This window comes from Brachycentrus maculatus, unplaced genomic scaffold (genome assembly GCF_059751285.1).
Source record: "Brachycentrus maculatus isolate JH-2025_06_01 unplaced genomic scaffold, ASM5975128v1 h1tg000511l, whole genome shotgun sequence".
In the NCBI taxonomy this organism is placed as follows: domain Eukaryota; kingdom Metazoa; phylum Arthropoda; class Insecta; order Trichoptera; family Brachycentridae; genus Brachycentrus; species Brachycentrus maculatus.
The window spans coordinates 222501-245346 of record NW_028281257.1 but is presented as its reverse complement, the minus strand read 5'-3'; the positions used below and the strand labels follow the sequence as shown (position 1 = coordinate 245346).

At 30.7% G+C, this 22846-nt stretch overlaps 1 protein-coding gene across 2 annotated transcripts in view; it reads left to right on the top strand.

Moving 5' to 3' along the window:
- The window catches only part of LOC148301867 (protein amalgam-like), a 100092-nt gene that overhangs the window by 46303 nt on the left and 30943 nt on the right, over nt 1-22846 (top strand). For both annotated transcript variants that reach the window (XM_088272583.1, XM_088272582.1), the window contains exons 3-4: nt 1064-1274; nt 11444-11543. In XM_088272583.1, the coding sequence (XP_088128709.1) occupies nt 1064-1274; nt 11444-11543 (311 nt within the window). The remainder of the gene's footprint in view (nt 1-1063; nt 1275-11443; nt 11544-22846) is intronic.

Sequence of the window (22846 nt, the reverse complement as noted above, 5' to 3'; positions counted from 1 at the left end):
GATTAACATTCTAACTTGTTCGTTGTGCGCGTGTGGAGAGGAGGATGAGACTGCTGACCACATATTTTTCAACTGCCCCTTACTCCCTAACCTCGAGTTCATTCAGGACATTCGGTCGGAGGGTTTGTCCTTCCCGCTGAATGTTCAACACCTATTGTCAATCAACTCAAAAAATGTTAACGGTGCGATCATTAAACACATAAAAAAGTATGGCAAAAGCGCGTGACCCCAAAAAAACAATAAAAAAATATATATATTGTTTAAGTAAAATCACTAGTATGGCAGGTATCACCCAAAATTGGGTGCTTTGCCAATAAATTAAAAAAAAATTAAAAAAAACATATCTAGTTTAAAAAATTTGAGTTTAGTGGTTTTCAATCATGGGTAGATTTAATGAATGTTTCACGTGTGTAAAGTGATCACTCAACCAAGCCTATGACATTCGTAATGCCTGTAAATGCTCAGATTTCCATATTCTACTATTGAGATGTCCAAAAAATATACAGGTATGATGCAAATAATACTCTTGTCTCTCAAAATTTCACTTATATGCAAAGAGAGAAATTTTCAACTAGTAAAAATATTTTTTAATTTAAGTTTTACTTGGTTAATACAACTTTTTCTTAAATCTTTTGTGACAATTGTTTTGATGCATTTCCTTTCATTTTCAAACACCGTATGATGATTATTATTAGTGTCCGCCTCCGTAGTGTAATGGTCAGCACGCTCGGCTACCATTCTGCAGGTCCCGGGTTCGATTCCCAAGGGGGGTAAAATAAATATAAGTGATTTTTTCACTGTAATATTTATTTAAAAATTACCATGGACTGGTACCTGAAGCGGAGGACTGATCACCTTTCCTTCATGTATAAACGATCAAGATAACACTGCGTTTATATGACACAGTGCCCTATGCACCATTGGGGTGCGGATAAGGGTTTTATTATTATTTTTTTATTATGATTATTATTTATAATGACATGTTAAGAGCACTTTTTATTATTTTGTTTACTTTCTAACACTGTTTTTATAAACTTAAATAATTTATTTGTTTTTTTTTCAGGTATCATGGATAAGGAAGCGAGACCTCCACATCCTGACCGTCGGCGGGGCCGCGTACAGCTCTGATGGGCGATTCTCTGCACTTCACGCAGACGGCTCTGACGAGTGGGCGCTCAGGGTTGCATCCGCTCAACCCAGAGACTCTGGCACCTACGAGTGCCAGGTCTCTACAGAGCCCAAGATCAGCCAGGCTTTCAAACTTAATGTAGTGGGTGAGTGATGTGATATGAGCCTTTTTTTTAGTTGGTATTTACTAAGTAAAACGTTAAACTTAAATAAGCCAAATCAATAAACGAAATTTTATATTTTATCTTCTAAATTAGATTTTTTAATTTACAAAGTTAGGTATTTTCTTATCTAAGTTAGATATTTTCATAAAATTAAAGCTGTACTGCCATTTTTTGGTGGAACTGCATTTTATATAATAATGTTTTAATTTTATAGTTTTTCCCATATTTATTTTATTCGATGATGTCGGTAACGACTAATAAAAAAATTACAATTCTTATTTTATTATACTTTTTTTATCTACGAAGGTATTTCTAATTTTTAATTACGGAGGAATTCTAAAATATTGAAAAAAAATTAATATTCATTTTTAATTACATTCCCTTAACAAAACTTTTACATACTTAGTTTTGGTAAGGGAATGTAATTAATTATGAGTATTCTAATGTTTTCAATATTTTAGAGTTAAATAAACCCAGATAATGACAAGGTTCTTGTTAAAACCGGTAGGTCAAAGTATATTATTTAAAAAAAAATGGTTAAAACAAAGTTGTTTAAATTTATAAAGTTTAAGAAAGATATGTTAGATGGTTTGGACGTATAAAACGAATGAGTGAGGAAAGAACGACAAAACAGATTCATGAGGTAAATGTAGTGAGAAAAACATATCCTTTTTTTTCCATAGTATCTCTGCAGTATCCCCGTAGCCTGCACGTTTGTCTGAATTCTCTCAATATATAGACATTTATGTTGATAAAAAGTGGTAAAAGTCCCATCAGCTGTATATCTATGATAAATATCATTTTTGACATCTCATCAAAGATGAAGAAGAATATGGAAGTCTGGGCATTTACGGGGCTGACGACATAGGATGGTTCAAGTGATCACTTTACATTCACCAATTCTACCCATTATTGACAACCACACAACTCAAATTCTTATATGTTCTCTATATTTCAACCAATTTTGAAACATTGTTCTTGAATCACTAAAAATTCACTAGACACATCTATTGGTGAGACGAAAAGAAGCTTTTTATTGAGCAGAAAATCTTTTATAAGTATGTGAGGTCCGAATCCTGGATTATAATTACACACATTTGTTTCTCATAAATTCTATTATCAATGTCTAAATTCCTTCACAAATTTTGTAAACTTAAAATGACCAGTTTATCCTTGGTATTTAATTTAGCGAACGACGTTGTAAACTTGGGGCAATAAATTATCTTAGTGGAATATTTTCTGGTAAGGTTTCTGGAGTGGTTTCCTCGATGGGAAAAGATCAAAGGTGTGGTTACAACAACTTGAGCAAAATAATTACGGTAGTCCCTTCCTCAAGAACCTTCATCATTTAACCCTTACTCGAACCTCCCTTAAGTATTCCCAAATTTATCATACATTATTGCCTAAGAAGTAACTAACCTGCTTGAAATAGTTTCATTACAGTAAAATATGATTGAGTAATATTCAAGCCAACTATTTACCAAAATTCAAGTACATACTCGAAGAACAGTTTATTATTTATAGATTTTGGCTTTTAATTTATTAAACTCCATTTTAATTTTTATATTTAATGCAAAAATCAAACACTGATTTTAAGAAACGACTAAATTGTATTTTATTTTTAAAAACACATAAAATTAATTTATTTCGCCTTGTTATGGCATTTTTAATAAACTTACTAATAAACATTATAATTTAGGTCACAATAGACTTTATATGGTTGCAGTGACATAAAGGATGCAAGATCCCTTGACCTAAAAAAAAACATGTTGTAATTTATATTTGAAGCAATAACGTTGTGAACTTCCATTTTATAATTAAAATATAAGTGGTTAACATTGAAACCAGAAACATTATTATTAAGTTAAAATAAAATATTTATAGTGATTTTAAAACAAAGTTGTATTTTAATTACATAATAAACATTCGTTTAAAAATGCCATAATAAGGCGAAACAATTTTATTTTTATGTGTTTTCAACAACAAACTAAAAATCAGTGTTTGAATTTAAAATCTAGTTTAAAAAAAATAAACGTAACGTTACAGCTCAGTTTTGAATAATACCTTTATTACTAATACTCAATTAATAATACTTTTTTTTACTAATTGATTCGTTAGTCATTTTATGGTAATATCTACCCATTTTTTAAAAGAATAATCTGCAAATGTTACTTAATAAAATTAGTGAAAGTTTTACTCGGTAAATACCACGATTTCTTTAAATCTATTACGATACGTGTTTCAATGCATTCTGCATCATTTTCAAACACTGCATTTTAAATTATACTGCCATACTATTTAAATTAAATTAAGAGAGGTGTGTTGACATGGTTTGAATGAGTAAAAAAAAAACACTAAAAAATTATTTGGCGAATGTGGCCCGTAATAGAAGCAGAAGAAGACCGAGGATAACTTGGCATGATCAAGTATTTCAAATACTTGAAAGGTTAAGATTTGGAATAATCGGCGGGTTTGTATGAGATGTATGAATACGGAAAAGGCGAAGATTGTTTGCAAAGATATATTGGTGTAGCATTCTAATTCTCTCTGTCTACCCCTGCGGGAAGTGGTGTAATGGTTAGTTAGATAGTTAATAAGGTGAGTCCTGTCACATCCAAACATCTTTCTATAGTTCGATTTCCTCCCATATTCAAAAAAATTCAAATAACATTTATTGTAAATTGACCTGGGTATTTGTGATGTATTTTTTACATTAACCTTGCGTATTTTTGCTCTCTTACTAAGAATAATAAAAAAGTCTCTAACAGCAGAGACTTTTCGAGTTATTCCAAAAAAAAATACATATTTTGAATAAAAAAATTATTAGGTTATTCTTTAAGATTACACAAACAAACCAAGTCAAGGAATTAATAATAAATCCTGTAAAAATAAGAACAAAAACTCTGATTGATACGTTCTTTTTGTATGTAAATGGAACAGCAGATGCCTTCTTTGTATTATAAATAAACTTTTAAAGGACGCATTTAAGCATAAAATATATTCCATTTGCATAAGCTAGGGAAATTTATATTGTAATGTTACCGAAAAATGTGAAATAGTACCCAATAAATTGATTATGTATGTAAACTGCCTATATTTTCCTAACGTTTGTCCAAGTTTTATCTTAGCATAATAAAGCTTTATTTTTTTTACAATTTAATCATTCTTATAACCCACAAAGATATATTTTCATTTTTTTACATTATTTAATGTTGCGTTATTCCTGAATTGCCTTTTCACGTAAGGCACTTACAAAAATCATAATAAATTAGAGAAAATGCAAATATTACATATCGTTCGAGTTTTTTACCCTCATTTGCACCAAATGGTGCATAGGGCACTGCATCAAACTAGTGCAATGTTAAGTTGATTGTTCATTAAATAAAGGCAAGATGATATTATTTAAGAAATATTGGAGTGAAAACATACTTGTAATTATTTTATTATCCCTTTACCCCGGAATTAAATCCGGTTCTCCAGCATAGTAGTCAAATGTGGTTACCACTTCACTAGGGAGGTAGAAATCATCTTTTAATTATCTTTACATTAGTAAAGCTATTAATATTGGCGCAAAAAAATTCTCTTATACCACTTAAATATCTTGACTCTTAAAGAACAAGATGACCAGTCTTGCTCTTCTACTATCAATGTATAATATGATAACTATTGGTTTAAGGAAAAAAATCCTAAGATAAGCATTATAGATAAAATTCAGAAAAATGTATGAAAAAATGAATGAGTGCTCAAAGAACAGTAAAGCAAATATGAGGTAAATGCAGTTGAAAATAGAAGCAGATAGAGACCAAGGGGGAAAAATGATTTAAAAAAATGATCATCTATTACAAATACTTGAAAACGGTCAGGTCAGAGTCCGAATCATCGGCGGATATATATAAGGAAATAATCTGGAAACGGCTAAGATTGTTTGTAAACACAGATTGGTGTGGGGTTTATTCTCTGACTACCCTTGTGGGAAAGCGGTGTGATAGTTAGTTAGTTTTTGAGGAGATTGAATACACAGAATATGCAGTCGAAATGCGATCGCTCAGACGAATGTGTGGCAAAACGATGTTTGATAGATGTTCGAATGATGAAATAAGGAAAGAATGTAAGGCTGAGATAAGCATTATCGATAAAATTAAGAAAGGTGTGTTGAGATGGTTTGGACATGCGGAGCGTATGAGTGAAGAAAGAACGGTTAAACAAATTTATGAGGCGAATGTAGTTGGAAAAAGAAGCAGAGGACGACCGAGAAAAACTTGGCACAATCAGGTATGTCAAATACTTGAAAGCGGCCGGGTCAGGAGTCGTAATAATCGTCGGGTATGTATGAGGAGATGCATGAATGTAGAAAAAAGGCAAAGAATGTTTGCAAAGACAGAGTGGTGTGGCGTTCGATTCTCTCTGCCTACCCCTGCGGGGAAGCGGTGTGATGGTTAGTTAGTTAGTTAGAATACACAGTATTCAAATTTAATATCTTATACCAAAAATACATAGATCTATCCCAGAATTCCCACCACACAATGCTTAAATAATTGCGAGACAGTGTTGCTACCCGGACAACAGAGTAAAGCAGGAGTGATCAGGAGCACATGGTCTTGCAGTTAACAAATACTAGACTGGGTTTGACTAAGCAGTGCATGTGTAAGCAAGTCTCGAAACCCAATTAGAACCCTAATGGATAGCGCTCGAATGTAACCGAGAATTGAAATCGCTTGATGAGAAGGTCTGAAGGGGAAGTGAACATTTTTTAATTGTATCAACTTAAATGGCGAAATCACGGATTGCTAGAAAAAAATATTAAAACGTAATCTTTCTACTAAAAAGCGGGATAAATTCATCAGTAGATCAGTAAGTGAAAGAGATACATATAACGATAATTGATACGTTAAATCTGTTTGGAAAAGCTTAAGGATTATCCAGTGCTTAACTCGGCCCTTTAGTAAAATTATGAGTTGGAATTTTCTAATGCATATTTCAACATTTTGATTATCATGCATCGTTTTGCCGCAAATTTGTCTGAGAGATTGCATTTCGATTGCATTCAGTCTAATTTCATTCTTTTTTGCCAACTCCATTGTTTACTTCCATGTATTAGGGTTGGATAACCAGGATAACCAGGACTCCATTGTATAACTAGGATAACCAGGACTCCATTGTATACTGCCAGTTTGATATGATACTAATACTATAACAAACGCCTCGTATTTATTTTTATTTCAAATAAATTATTATAAAAGGTTTTTTTGACATTTTTATTTTTGTAAAATATATTTCTTGGTACAATTCACTAATTCATTATTTTCGTTTATGATAAATATACATATTTTAAGACAGTTATCCTAAGTACATTCAGTTTTGTATACAAAAATAAACTTGGCTTTATTCTCAAATATATATATATATATATATATATATATATATATATATATATATATATATATATATATATATATATATATATATATATATATATATATATATAAATATATATATATATATATATATATATATATATATATATATATATATATTATATATATATATATAATATATATATATATATATATATATATATATATATATATATATATATATATATATATATATATATATATATATATATATATATATATATATATATATATATATATATATATATATATATTTATATATATATATATATATATATATATATAATATATATATATATATATATATATATATATATATAATATATATATATATATATATATATATATATATATATATATATATATATATATATATATAAATATATATATATATATATATATATATATATATATATATTATATATATTATATATATTAAATATATATATATATATATATATATATATATATATATATATATATATATATATATATATATATATATATATATATATATATATATATATATATATATATATATATATATAAGGGTCCGCCAAATAACTTTTTTTTTTCAAAAACAGGGCGCAAAACATCGAGTGTAGCTTCGGCTGTGTGGCACGTAGCGCCGTCCTGTTGAAACCAATGTTGCCAATATCCTCCTCTTCAATTTTTGTGAACAAAAATCCGTTCAACATGGCCCGATAACGATCGCCATTGACTGTAACGGCCACTCCTTGCTCATTTTCAAAGAAAAATGGCCCAATTATGCCTCTGGACCAAATCCGCACCAAACAGTGACTCGTTTTGGGTGTACCGGCTTTTCAATGTATGCGTGCGGGTTTCTGTGCCCCAAATACGACAATTTTGCTTGTTTACATACCCGCCAAGATCAAAATGAGCTTCATCCGAAAAGATGATTTTTTTGGCAAAATCGGCATCTTCTGTAAGTCGATCGCAGGCCCACTCAGCGAAGCGAAAACGCATTGGATGGTCAGTTGGCTTCAACTCCTGAACCAATTGGACTTTGTATGGCGTCATACCAAGGTCTTTATGCAAAATTCGTCTCAATGATGTCTCCGAAATGTTCAATTGTTGAGAACGACGGTGAATTGATGTTGATGGCGCTTCACGCACACTTTCTGCCACAACATCGATATTCTCGGGTGTACGCACTGTTTTTGGCTTTTCACGCTTTGGTTTATCGATGAGGATGCCAGTTTCTTTCACTTTTTTCACAAGATAACGAACATACGGAGCTGACGGTGCTTCTCTTCTTCCAAAAACCGTACGCAATTTTCGCACACATTCTGCAACATTACCATGATTTTCAAAGTAATGTCGCAATATTTCCCAGCGTTGTTCAAGCGTATACACAACCATATTCGCTTAGCGGAAGGATAAAACTAATTATCTGTCAAATCAGACATGAGCTAAGTGTTACCATTCACGAAATAAGCACTAGTTGAAAAAAAAAACTTTAGATGGCGGACCCTATATATATATAAATATATATATATATATATATATATATATATATATATATATATATATATATATATATATTATATATATATATATATATATATATATATATATATATAAATATATATACTTTCTCATATTGATCGATTCTGTTTAAAGAAAAATATATCTTCTTAGTTTTATTGTTCAATTTATCAATTCTTCAAAAAAAAATATTGACAGTATTTTCAAATTCATCAAGAATTCTCGTGCCCAAGGTTTAGAACGGCTGGGGGAAGCTTCTCAGTCGACAGTAAAATTGGATTTAGTGTCAGCCGGATATACTCTTACACACTTTCATGAAAGTTTTCAGAAATCCCTTTACTTGTTTTTGAAAAGATCGTAAATGTTGCCAGAATACGAAAAAACGCAAAACTCGGAAAGAAAATTCCTCAACTTTTTAGTTTCTTACGCGAGACGGAACTCTCATTTACGCGAGTGTTATTTTACTTTTTTATATGTTGACATAAGTATAAAACTGCGTAAAGAAATACGCATTTTTCTATGGAACATAATATCATGAAGCCATATTTTTTATTGATAAATATATAAATTACGTCACTTATATAAATATTTTGTCCGCCTCCGTAGTGTAATGGTCAGCCTGCTTGGCTACCGTTCTGGAGGTCGCGGGTTCGATTCCCAAGGGGGGTAAAATAAAATATAAGTGATTTTTTCACTGTAATATTTATTCAATATTACCATGAACTGGTACCTGAAGCGGAGGGCTGATCACCTTTCCTTCATGTGTAAACGATCAAGATAACACTGCGTTTATATGACACAGTGCCCTATGCACCATTGGGGTGCGGATAAGGGTTTTATTATTATCATTATTATTATATAAATGTCAACTCGTTCATTTTCATAAATTTTGGAAACAAAACTGAAAATGAAGAAAAATTGTTAATTTAATATACTTAAATAATTATATTAAAATGAGAATTAAATAAAATAGAATGATACACAACATTTTGAGTGTGTCCAAATACTTGTTAACAAATCTGTGTTTCTCCACTTAGGACTTATTATTTCATTTTTGACATCTCAACGTACGTAAAGTAGATTATGGTAGTCTGGTGTTGTAGTTATTTAAAAATTGTAACAATAATTCAATTTTTTTCCTCAGTAGCTATTTTTTTACCAGCAGCTGTCAATAAGCACTTTGTCTACCATAAGCAATGTTTAGTATTGCGTATATTGTCGATATGTTTAACAGATTTCACTGCCATTTTTTTTAACAAAAACAACCTGTAATCAAAACAGTTTTTTTTCCTATCACAGGTGAACATACGTTCATCGATGTGTCAGAATTTCAAAGCTTAATAACTTAAGAAGATTATGGATTTTGAATTAACGAACGATTACATTTTTTTAAGTAAAGCTGTGAAATAAAACCATTATTTTGCGAGTATAAACGTATTCATTTTAATTATTTTTACGTAGAATTAGCAGAAAGCCTTAGTGTTTTCCATCTGAAAAACTTTTTTTTTTAACTTATTAAAAACGATTTATATCCAGTAAAAATACATTGCTTTACGTTAAAATACTTTCCAGGTAATAAAACTTTGCTTTAACGTAGATTTTTTTATACATCAGAAGTACGCTCGTATAATAGCAAAAAGCTCCGGTTGAAAGCTTTCATTGTACATACAAACGTTCAGGAAAGGATAGAGGTTGGATATTTTGGCGAAAAATGGTAAAATGGCGTGCAGATTAGTTGCAAAACATCCCATTTAGTCATTAGCGTTATTCAGAATAGCCGGGTATTCAAATCTATTCCCCTATTCCCAATTTGCGTCAAACGAAAATGGCTTGGCATGTCAAGACATTTGTTGTCACTGAAAAATTCACTTTGCAATAATAAATCTAATATCGTGCTCGCCTTATGGAAATTTTCCCAAATCCCCTTCGTATAATGCGAAAATAATAACCATCGCCGGTTTCGTCAAATTTATTTCTTAATTTTGAGGAAAATCGACGTGAAAGTTCTTTTTTTGTTTCAGGAATATATTGCTTTTTAAGTGATGCTTATTTCGGGTCAGAAGTTCTCGGTTCTCGGGTTTGATACGTGCCGCAAATTTGCATAGAACCTTTGTAGAACCCGGAGTCGGAATAAGTAATACTTTGCGCAACCACACGAGTACATATATGCATCAAAGATATAGAAATTACTTAGAGTTTCTTGTGAGAAAACGTGAGTTTTATGAGATGTGGAACTGAAGTGAAATAATAGTGGGTTGAATATAGACTGATATACATCATATTTTACTTTGTAATAAAAAATATCGCGTGACGTGTCACTGCATCGTTAGGGTTGTGGCTTCGATTAGATCTTGTTTGACTAGATTTCGATTAGATTTGACTTGAAGGGTTTGTGAATTTACTACGAAATTTTTCTATTCAATACTTTTAGTGTAGAAAACGTACGTGTAATGCTGTTAATAGTATTCAGATCAATGTAACTCATCATATATTTTACACACATGTGCTCGTTGTTAAATTATTAATAAGTATTGTTATTATCTAAGTTTACCAATAATTTTAATAAATTCTGATATAATAAATAGGTGATAACGCTGTCATGGTTTTAAACGTTAATATATACATATGTTTATACACACACACACACATATATATATATATATATATATATATATATATATATATATATATATATATATATATATATATATATATATATATATATTATATATATATATAGTTATATATATATATATATATATATATATATATATATATATATATATATATATATATATATATATATATATATATATATATATATATATATATATATATTTATATACATATATTTAAACAAATATAACAACAATATTAAAAACAGCCCACAGCTCATCTCAACCAAAATCATAAGATTATATTATGTGGAAATGTTTTGAAATTGTATTTAATTGTATTTTTAAACATTTCAATTTTTTTTAATACCGTGAATAAGAATGTAACCTGAATAAATATTACTGCAATCAACAACGTAGATTTTTACGGTAACGGTTAGTTAAAAAAACGGTTATTTTGGATTAATTTACGTATTACCCTATTTCAGTATGATAAAGCCTTAAAGATACCTCATGTAATGGTATTCAAAACGTCAGGAATAGGAAGTAATTATCCCAAATGATTTGTGTTATATAAGTACTGTGATTGTAATAATATTTTTCTTTTATTTAGTGTCCAGAGCCGAGATAATGGCCAGCCCGGAACTGTTCGTCCGAAGCGGTTCAGACATCAACCTAACGTGTGTAGTGAAACACACGCCAGACCCACCCAGGTAACACTAAAATTATGTATTGTATACAAATTAACAACAGAGAATTTGTCATGTTATGAAAAATATCAAATAATATTTTGATTACACCCTTAAAATCTTGGTACCTACATACGTTTATACGTACTCTTATGTCTTCTTCTGTGCGTGTCATGCCAAGTCCCCTTGACGTCGAGTTTCACTTAAGAGTAATTATCCTTGTCTTGGGCAGCTCTAAACAGCGCCTCAGCGTCTTTTTATTTCTTAAAATAATATATGATCTATCTTCTGCTCACACCTCATCGACCTTCTATAATTCCTTTCATGATTAGGTTCAATAGCTCATGATTCTCTCTTTTTATAACATGCAAGAGATAAGAATCCTTCAGGACGTTGATATCAGTCTTCCTACTCTTGCTCTTTGGAGCACATTCACGTTACTGACCAAATCGGTCCATGGAATGCGTAGCATTCTATGATATAGCCACATTTCGAATTCCTCTAATCGGTTCATAGTGCTGATCTTGAGGGTCTACGATTCAATTCTGTATAAAAGTACTGAGCAAACATAACACCTAATCATTATTTGCCGTTATTTCAATTGTGATTATCGTTACAGAACATATTTCTCATTTTATTGAAAACTGTATGAGTGGCATATATTCTGCATTTCACTGCGACTTTTGGGTCGACGTTTTCAACAAAGATTCTTACGTACCCTCATGATTTGCCTGTAATACTTCAGAGGGATTACAAAAGCCATAAAAACAAGAAAAATCACCCTTATTATTAGTTTTAAGCTCGCTCAACTGAGCAATAAAAATGATAAATTAAGTAATTAAGATACATTTGTTTAAAAAGTTATCGATAAAGGGCTTTACGATGCAGTATTATAAATTAAAGCTGTTACATTAAATACAATGTATTTTTAACCCTAATTTAGTCCGCAGACTGCCTCTTAAACTGAATGACGAACTTTTATTTTCTCAATTTCTTTTAAAAGACCGTGATAATTTCTTAAAGTTACATAAAGAGTAGATTGTTTGGAAAAAAATATGCAAGGGGCGTTTATCTTCACCTAGAAAACGATGTTAAGTTAAATAACTACTTTTTCATTCTTATTTTTCTTGAAACAGACTAGTAATATTGGTCAAAATTTGAAGCTTTTACAGCCGTTTAAAATTAGAGAGATAATACTTATAAATAAATATACTTTATAGTGTACGAAAACATCACAATTAATGCCAGAACTATAATGAAACCATGAATACCAATGAAACTATAAATTGATAAAAACAAGAAAGCCAAAGAAAGTAGCAGCTGGTTATGAAATTAAAGGAGAGAAGTAAAGGAACTAGGCCATTATAATATCATGGACGGTTAGGGCTCCAAATACAGATAACAATGTTTCAAGCATTTCATGAAAATCAAAAATGAGATGAGATTGTAAATGCTGCATTTTCTACATAAAACGTTTATTAAATAATCTTCATTTCGAACTCCCTCATTTAATGATAATTTATCAAAATCATTTATTATTAAAGGTTGAAATGATAGATCGTAATATAATTTTCGTATAAAATGAGAGTGATGTAACTTTACAATGAAGCTGAATTAATTAATAAATTATTATTTTACGTATTCCCTCTATTCTGTAAAGTTAGCCTGTATGGAATTTATTTTCCATTAACGTAATTGACGAAGCGCTTTTCGTTGTATGATATGTTATCATCAACTTCAAACTGGCATTATTTTGATATAATAAAATAATATATCAAATTAATATCAAAATAATGCAAGTTCATTAACCTATATACTTATACACCTAAATATATTTTTGTTCATTAGTTTTAATTTGTACCAGAAGATGAAAACATCTGTCCTTTTCGAAACTAGTCGTAAATAAAAATAAAACTCGATAAAGTGGTATATTCAAGTGTTTAATTTTAATAAAATAATCATGTCATTCCACAAAGTTAATGCCGAATCAATAAATAATATATTTAAATATTAAGTTCCTGATTGGCCCACACTAGATTATCCCTCCTGTTCCCAACACAGATTCAAATAAAAACGTATTGAATTAGCTAGAAGAAACAAAAATCCACTAAATGATCTATAGACCTTGTACATAATAAGCGAGGTAAATAATAAATGCAATTCCCATCTAAAAAAAATATTTTGATATTCTAACGGCACAGTAATTGAATATCGTCAATGTTATATCGTAATATTATATTTATCAAACATTACAAATGTGTATACATTTTTTATAACGTACGAGCGATCGATCATTATTTGAAACACAGCTTTCCGAACAGCGTGTAAGTGTATTAAGCATACATGAAATATTGGGAGTAATTATTCAAGTAATATAACATATCCCCATTATCTCCCCATGTCCCATGTTCCCTAATGGTCGGTACATCAGGTGACAGGGTTCTAGACGAGGGAGGTTCGTTAGCGAACAGATGTTAATGATCCGTTAAGGTACACTGATTGAGTGATCAGATCCCAATTTCGAGTGAAACTTGTTCACAAACCCTTAGCTGTTCAGATCTATTGAGCCGTTAACAATTGAATGATTGATCTATTTCGATGAATTTATTTTTTACTGTTTGATTTATTTATTTGGCATTAAATTTGTGAAATAAAAAGATCAGTTATATAAAAATATATATACTACCATTTTTTTATTTATTAATGGTTTACAAGACAAGTTTCGAGAATTACAAATATTCTTATCAAAATGAAGTTGATGAGAACATCTGTAGTTCTAGAAACTGGTCATTTCATATAAATATTTTTTTTAAATGGTCTTATACGAAGTATACCGGCAGAAATATGATGTTTCTAGAAACTTATCAAGTTTGAATTTTTTAAGGAACTATCAAATGTAAATTCACAATTTATTCGGGCTACAATTTAATTTTATAAATGTAAATAATACTGATCAAGTCAAATATGTTCATGAACGAACGACTGAATAAAGATCCATGGTTCAATTGATCAGGTCTTATTGACCGGATCACTCTAGTGATATAGATCTACTGATGCGGATCTTCTAAATAACCGAATTTTGCCCTTCTCTAAGGGATACGTGAGACGTCCTTCAAATGCGTCATCAACGTGGTGGAACATTTGCATACTTAATATGTAATTAACGTACATAATAATTAGATACCTAATATATAACAAAGTTTATTTGATTGCATCGATATTTCATGGCATCCCTTCAAATATTAATAGTATTCAAAGTTTAAATGACAGACTGGAATATATAACTTTTAGGTTTGAAAAATCCATTTAAGGGCCGATCGTTCCTACTACAATTTGGGACCTCAAATGTGATAAATATACTCGTACTTACAATCCAGTCTACTTTCAAGTATTTGTCAAACTTGATCATGCCAAGTTTTCCTCGGTCTACCTCTGCTTATATTGTCAACCGCATTCGCCACAAACATTTGTTTCACCGTCCGTTTCTCAATCATTAATTCCATATGTCCAAACCATCTCAACGCACCTTTCTTAATTTTATCGGTAATCCTTACACGTTTGCATTTTTTCCTTATTTCACAACTCGAAAATCTATTAAATATTTTTCATTAATCTTATTTCCACATACTATTTATTGAACAACATCAAGTGGATTGTAGGTTAAACGATTTCCTTATAAAATAGTTGATGTATAAATAAATAGAATTGATTTTCTGTCATGGTCGAGATCTTTCTAGAATTTATAGGACTTAAAGTTTGTATAGAAATTGGCACATAGCCATTGGTATCATTATGTGAAAGATTATGTTATAAATCTTATTCCGATCTTTAGTATTTAAAGGATTTCCCTTTAATGTCGCTCTAGAGAAATTAGAGGGTTGACTTTCATGTTTATATAAATCTGGATTAGTTTGGGTCATAAAATTTGTCATTTGATTCGAAAAATTTGCAAAGTTTGGCTGTTTTTTTCATACATATCAGTATGTTTTTCAATGCTTTTCAGGAATTTGACCAAAAAAGCAAAACAGTCAGGTTTTATTTAAACAATTCAATAAAATAAAATTATTTTTTTAACAACTCGCGTATCTTTGTGGCTGAAATTTAAAAATTGTAAAATAACGCTTAAGTGAAGAAACCCAGATTTGGTGAACAAGGCTTTGGACACATTCAAATTGTTGTGAATATTTTATTAAGGACAAACATGCGTTAAGAGCCGAGGTCAAACATGCACTAGTAGATTGTCCTGACGAAGAGACGGGTACGTCTCGAAACCGGTAGATATAAAAATCCACTAATATATCCACCGATATACTAACCACAAAGTTAATGCTTTGAATATTAATATTGAGAATAAAAAATAAAACACTCGTATAAGACCATTTTTGGTATTTTTGAATGTAAACACGACTAGTTTCGTGAACTATGGATGATTAAGATAAGGGATTCCAAAAGAAACTTGTCAGATTGAAATCGAATGAAAATTAATTTACAATTTTTTTTTAATGTTAAAATTTCAACGAATAACTGCTTTCCAAACACGATTCGCTTTGATCCAAATTACACAAACAAAATTATATTCCTTAATAAAAATATTATATTTCCATAATTTCGTCACGAACGTTCGACGTTCATTCAATCTTGCTTTATTTATAGCTTCTTTTTTGCTTGTATTCACTACCAATGGCCATTTGAGGGCCAAAAACATGGCATGACTGAAAGAAAATTGTTTTTACTTTAATATCAGGCAAGTCAAAAAAAAACTTAAGTGTACTAAAAGGTAAAATTGTATGAATAAGCAATCAAAATAGAGTAAACTCATTGATGTATTTTCGATACGGGCTATTGCATATTAATGATCAAGCATTGATGTTTACAAACAGTGAAGGTAATTGAAATAAAACTACAATTCTCACCCAAACTTTGTTTACTTTTTACATGTTTTACACTGAAAATTGTTGATGTATATTTTACGACTAACCAAAGTTAAATTATTTATTGATTTGACATTAACAGTGTCGATTGACTATGTGTTTTAAATATACAAATAAAACACTTGTACAGGTTGGCGAAAAATTAATTACCCTATCAGAAGATGCTATAATTTATGCAAATGTACGTCAATCATATTTAACGTTTATGAACTAGATACCTGTAATACAAATAAATTGATTAAACGGCACAAATATGTATCAACACTGGCGGCAGCTACATGACGGATATCATCTTTTTTACTTAACAAAGAAATGGTAAGTGTCCACATAAACATTTCCATTACACAAAATATTAATATGTCATTTAAAAACAAAATTTTAATGATTAATTTTGCGTCACCCTTTTCAGTACCTTCTCCATTTTCTTACTTTTAAATCCGTAATATCCTTCACCTCTAGCTTCTTCGCTTACATCATTTATATCTCATTCAAATATAAACTTCACTCTTTTATACAAGAATCTCAATCGCTTGACTGATCACCTTGTCTAGTGATATCATCTTTTCCACTTAACAAAAAAATTATATTTAGATTGTAGACTTTTGATGCAGTGCCCTATGCACCATTGTATACGGCTTAGGGTCAGCAGTAAAGCAAAATATGACCCCAGATAACGTAGTGTACGATATCTGTATTTCTGCAGTATATCATGAATATTGATCGAACGGCAGTTTAAGTTTGAAAAATAGGAAAGGCAATTTAATTTAAGGCGCGGGATCCGTTTTATGGAACCAATTTGTCTTGATTTTCAAATTGTCCTTCCGGTCCTTGGATACAGTTTTTTTCCTCTGGATGGCATCAGCCATAAATCTCCCTTGTGCCCTTAACAATGATAACTTTTTCTGGTTAGGAAGTTTGCCTGTTGTTTCCTCGTTTCGTCATTCCTTGGGGCTAACGAGAAAAATAAAAATAACGAGTTTGTTTAACATCGGCCGGCAGCCGCTAATAATAATGGAAACTTGGAATTGGAGCTTTCCGCCGAATCACGTTGGTCGGGAAGCCGCCATTTCGAAATGAAGCACATTAGTGATTAATTATTTTTTCATTATACTGCGCGATTCGTTTGCTGGAGTCTTCATATTGCGTTATTTAAACTATCGGCTTATGTTGGCGGGAAAAATGTCATCACACAAGAACGTCTATTGCAGAGTAGGTAATGAAAAAACGTCATCAGACAAGAACGTCTATTACAGAGTAGGTAATGACAAAACGTCATCAGACAAGAACGTCTATTACAGAGTAGGTAATGACAAAACGTCATCAGACAAGAACGTCTATTACAGAGTAGGTAATGACAAAACTTTATCAGACAAGAACGTCTATTACAGAGTACGTAATGACAAAACGTCATCAGACAAGAACGTCTATTACAGAGTAGGTAATGACAAAACGTCATCAGACAAGAACGTTTATTACAGAGTAGGTAATGACAAAACGTCATCAGACAAGAACGTTTATTACAGAGTAGGTAATGACAAAACGTCATCAGACAAGAACGTCTATTACAGATTAGGTAATGACAAAACGTCATTAGACAAGAACGTCTATTACAGAGTAGGTAATGACAAAACGTCATCAGACAAGAACGTCTATTACAGAGTAGGTAATGACAAAACGTCATCAGACAAGAACGTTTATTACAGAGTAGGTAATGACAAAACGTCATCATACAAGAACGTCTATTACAAAGTAGGTAACGACAAAATCCGGTCAATGGTCTAACTAACTTTTTAACTAAACACTCTCCTTATCATTCATTGTTCAATTAAATAGTGTTTTTTTAAGTGGTATTACACAAAGTGAACGATGAATGATAAGGAGAGTGTTATATTACAAACCACAAAGTTAACAACGATTTTTGTACAAAATAACTTATTAACTGACTAACCATCAAGCCGCTTCTCTACGGAGATAGGCAAAGAGAATAGTACACCATACCACTCTGTCTTTACAAACAATGTTCGCCTCTTCTACATTCATTCATTTCCTCATACATAACCGCCAATTTATCTGACTTCTGACCTTACCACTTAAAAATATAAGAAATACGTAATCATGCCAAGATTTCTTCAGTCTTCCTCTGCTTCTTTTTCAACTACATGCGCCCCGTAAATTTGATTTTACCTTTCCTTCATCACACATTCGTTACACATGTCCAAACCATATCAATCATACATTTCTTAATTTACACGATAATGCTTTCATTCTTACCTTGTTTCACCATCCGAACATTTAACATACTGCAACTATTTTTTTATTATATTTTTTTAATGTGAGGCTGTACAATTCCCGAACCAATGAAAAATTATTTAAAAAAATTAAATTAAAAAAAAATCATTTATATAATATGAGTTGGGAGGTCCTTCATTGTGTTATGTGAGAGAATTTTTTTAATGCTAAGAATTTTAAATGCTTTTTAAATGTAAGGATTGTTTTAGCATATAGCTGTTTGACTCATTACTTTGTAATTTGTAAAATATATCCTCTGAAATTTGAAACTAATTAAATTATGACGAAGAAATCCCTGAGTTTGTACGTCCCCAATTTAAAGTGTACATTAAGAGATCTGATTTTCTGGGAATCAATTAGTTGGTATTGTAAAATTATTCCCTGTTTTGGATAAAATGGTTACACTCTGGAATAAATGTGTAGGGTGTAACCTTACATTAAATTTTAATTAAAATCGTTACCAGGATAATGAAAACTCTACGGAAGCCTGATGAAACCTTTGGAAGGTTTGTTTCTTAACGATTTAAGTGACATAGGCAAGTACCTACCTGGAAAATTAATTTAAAATTTAATTCTTCGCTTATGGAGGGTGGTTTCCCTTCTTTCCTTCGATCTAATTTTAATGGCTCACTTCAAATCATAACGCGAGGTTAGACAACTGAAAATGATTATTACACTCTCCTTATCATTCATCGTTCACTTTGTGTAATACCACTTTTAAAAAAAAACACAAAATTCGTGACTACAAGGTTTTGAATAATCAGTCCATCATCAAGTGATTAAAATGTTAACCCTTCACTGCATAGTGTATCAAATTTGTTACATACCCAAAAGTTGGTGTTAAAACGTCCTTTAAAAATATAAACAACCCTTCTTTATTATTACTGATTAGATACATTCATAACTCACGTATATAGTTCATAATTCAGCCAAAAGACGCGCTATGAACGCCAAAATAATAACTTCACTTGTCTCTCGAAGACGAACTGTCAATGTAGTCATGCAGTCATGCAAAAAAAAGTCATGCAGTGAAGGGTTAAATTGTTACAGTTTGACATTAATACAAAAATAAAAAATTTGAAATAAAGATAAAAAAAACAAATGAATCACGATGGGAATATTTTTAAAAGTAGACTTGAAGTAAAATTTTCAAAAAAAAACATTGTGATTTATTTAATCTTCTCTTTCTATTTCAAAAGTTTATTTTTATATAAAGGTGAGACGTTAACAATTTCATTTTAATAACCTGAGGATGGAATGATTATTCCAAAACCGGTAGTCACGAATTAGTGTTTTTAAAGACCACTTACACAAAGTAATACCAATTACACAAAGTGAGCGATGAATGATAAGGAGAGTGTTATATTACCATACCAAAATGGTAATAATGTTTTTTATATACAAAATTGAAAATTAATATAATTATATGTTTTAGCATAAAAAAAAATTTGTCCGATAATAACCAATATCGATAAACCTACCGATTTTTTCTGACCCTTGTCCGCGCTCAAATGACGAACAGCATCCCATTGGATCGGATTCGTGTTATCTCGATCACTTGACAAGGTGATCAGTCAGGCGCTTGAGATACTTGTATACAAGAGTGAAGTTTATATTTGAATGAGATATAGATGATGTAAGTGAAAAAGGTAGGGGTGAAGGATAATACGAATATACGAGAGAGGAAATGAAAAATATATAGTTTGCAGGAAAGGATAATAATATGCCAACTTTCGGGGAAGTGTTAGAAATTTTTAGGAGTCCCCAATCGCAAAAAGTTAACAATTATATTTCCAAATCAACCTTACCTGAAGTATCTGTTGACTCTAACTGACATTTTTTTCATCATTAGTATTTTGTATTTAAATTCCAAGTTTACATTTTTGTCACTCGTAACTATAACAACAGTATGTGGAGCAAAGGACAAAAGATTTTTTTCCAATGGGAATGTAACTGTCTACCTAGATTTTTTTATTCAAGGGGACCGGAAAGGGTTAATTATTCAAACTCAAAAAGGAGGTATTGGAAAGACCCCAGCCATATTTGTAAATATATTGTATTTAAAAATAATACGGAGCTTGCCACAAGCGACGTGCAGTCAGAAGCATGGTCACAGATCAACTGCGCGAATCGGAAGAATCCAGTTCATGATTGCTATCTAGCTTTCACGTGGCACGCAGTAGTTAGAGTAAATAAATAAACTGTCCTAGTAACACAAGATGAAACGGATCGTTGGATCATTGGATCACGTGTCAGTGGCGTGCCTTGGTGGAAAATTGCATGAATATTTATCAAAACAATAAATTGAAGTAGTTAGATTGAAATAATAAAACGTCATAAATAACACACGATGACACAAACCGTTGGATCATTGGATAATTAGATCATTGGACCGTAGATTGCGTAAATATTTATCCAAACAATAAATTGATAAAACATACATTTTGAACATTTAAAGAGTATTTTTAAGTATTTTTATAAAAGTAACAAAAAATCATTGGTCAAAAATTTATTTTAGGGGGATTCTAAATCCCATTTTTAATTCCAGATAGGTTTATCGATTATTTTGTGATGCATGTAAATTATTTTTCAATTGAACTCATAATTACGGAAGAAACGAATTCATTTATGTTAAATTTCTTTTTAATTTCATTAATTGATTCGGGAGTCACTTGTGGCAAAACTTATCCATTTTTAATTGTTTTTTTACTTAATAAATACCACTATTTCTTAAAACTTACTGTGACACATGTTTCGATGCATTCCGCATCATTTTCAAACACCGTATGTTACCACATACGCTGATTGAAAATGATGCGGAATGCATCGAAACACGTGTCACAGTAGATTTTAAGAAATAGGGGTATTTACTAAGTAAAACATTAATTAAAAATTTCATTTTAAATAATTAACATCTTCTAAAAAAATTATATCAAATGCTAATTCGCGTAAATTTTAATCAACATTTTTAATTTCAAAATTATGAAGCTAACCAAATTACGCACGGAAATTTGGTCATGATTTATGTGCACTTGGATGTAAAAAGTGACCGAGAATTTCAAAACGACAGCCATTAACAATACAATAAGGCCCCTCCGACGCTTTTCCTCCTCCTTAGAGGTTCTGTCAGTGACAAGTTCTTTCCGCAAAATCCTTTAAGTTTATGTATTTCGTCCGGAAGTCCCTTTTTCGATTTCTACCTCTCGAAATTGATTTCCCGTCTTTTTGACGGATTCCTACAGGCCTCAGACAAGTTGGCTAAGTCGCAAACTCCTTTTTATTTATTTTATACCGCAAAAACAATATTTATTCAAACCTCCAAAGAAACTTCCAGTATAATATTACAATGTTTTTATGTACCACATGTCGTCAGAATTCTCGCAAAGAAAGCAAGTTAGAAAATATATTTATAGAATGGATATTAGCAAAGGAAAACGTATGATATGTAAGCTAAAACTATAAAGACAGAATAAATGGGACTATCATTTACTTATACTAGTTTTTGTATCTGACTCTCATAAAACAATGTCTCCAAATAAACGGATTTGATATTTTTATCAAGTCTAAACTAACATAACATATTAAATTAAACGATTTTTTTCCTTTTGCCATGAAATTATTTTTTTTGGATAGTGCGTACAGCACAGTTGAAGAGATTGTCAACCAAAAGTTTCAAATTCATTCATACATTACTTAAATTCAATTAAAAAAATCCATTTTTACAATAAAATTCGCATAAAATCCTGTTGTAAACTCTTACCATATATTAAATAATATGTCATTATTGTTTATACCACTACATGTATTTATTTAAATTTTGTTAAAAAATTAAATGAAATCATGGTTCCTTACCCCTGTCTTCTTGTGTTTATGTTATAAACATTGAATTATTTTTTCATCTCAACATAGATGAAGAAGAATATGAGAGTCTGGGCATTTACGAGGCTAACGTCCGTCATAGGCTTGTTTAAGTGATCACTTTACACACGTGTAACATTCATCAATTCTACACATGATTGATAACCAAACCACTCATATTCTTCTCAACTTCTATATATACTCGTATATGCTTCAATTTCGAAACAAAGTGCTAGATTTACTTGAATT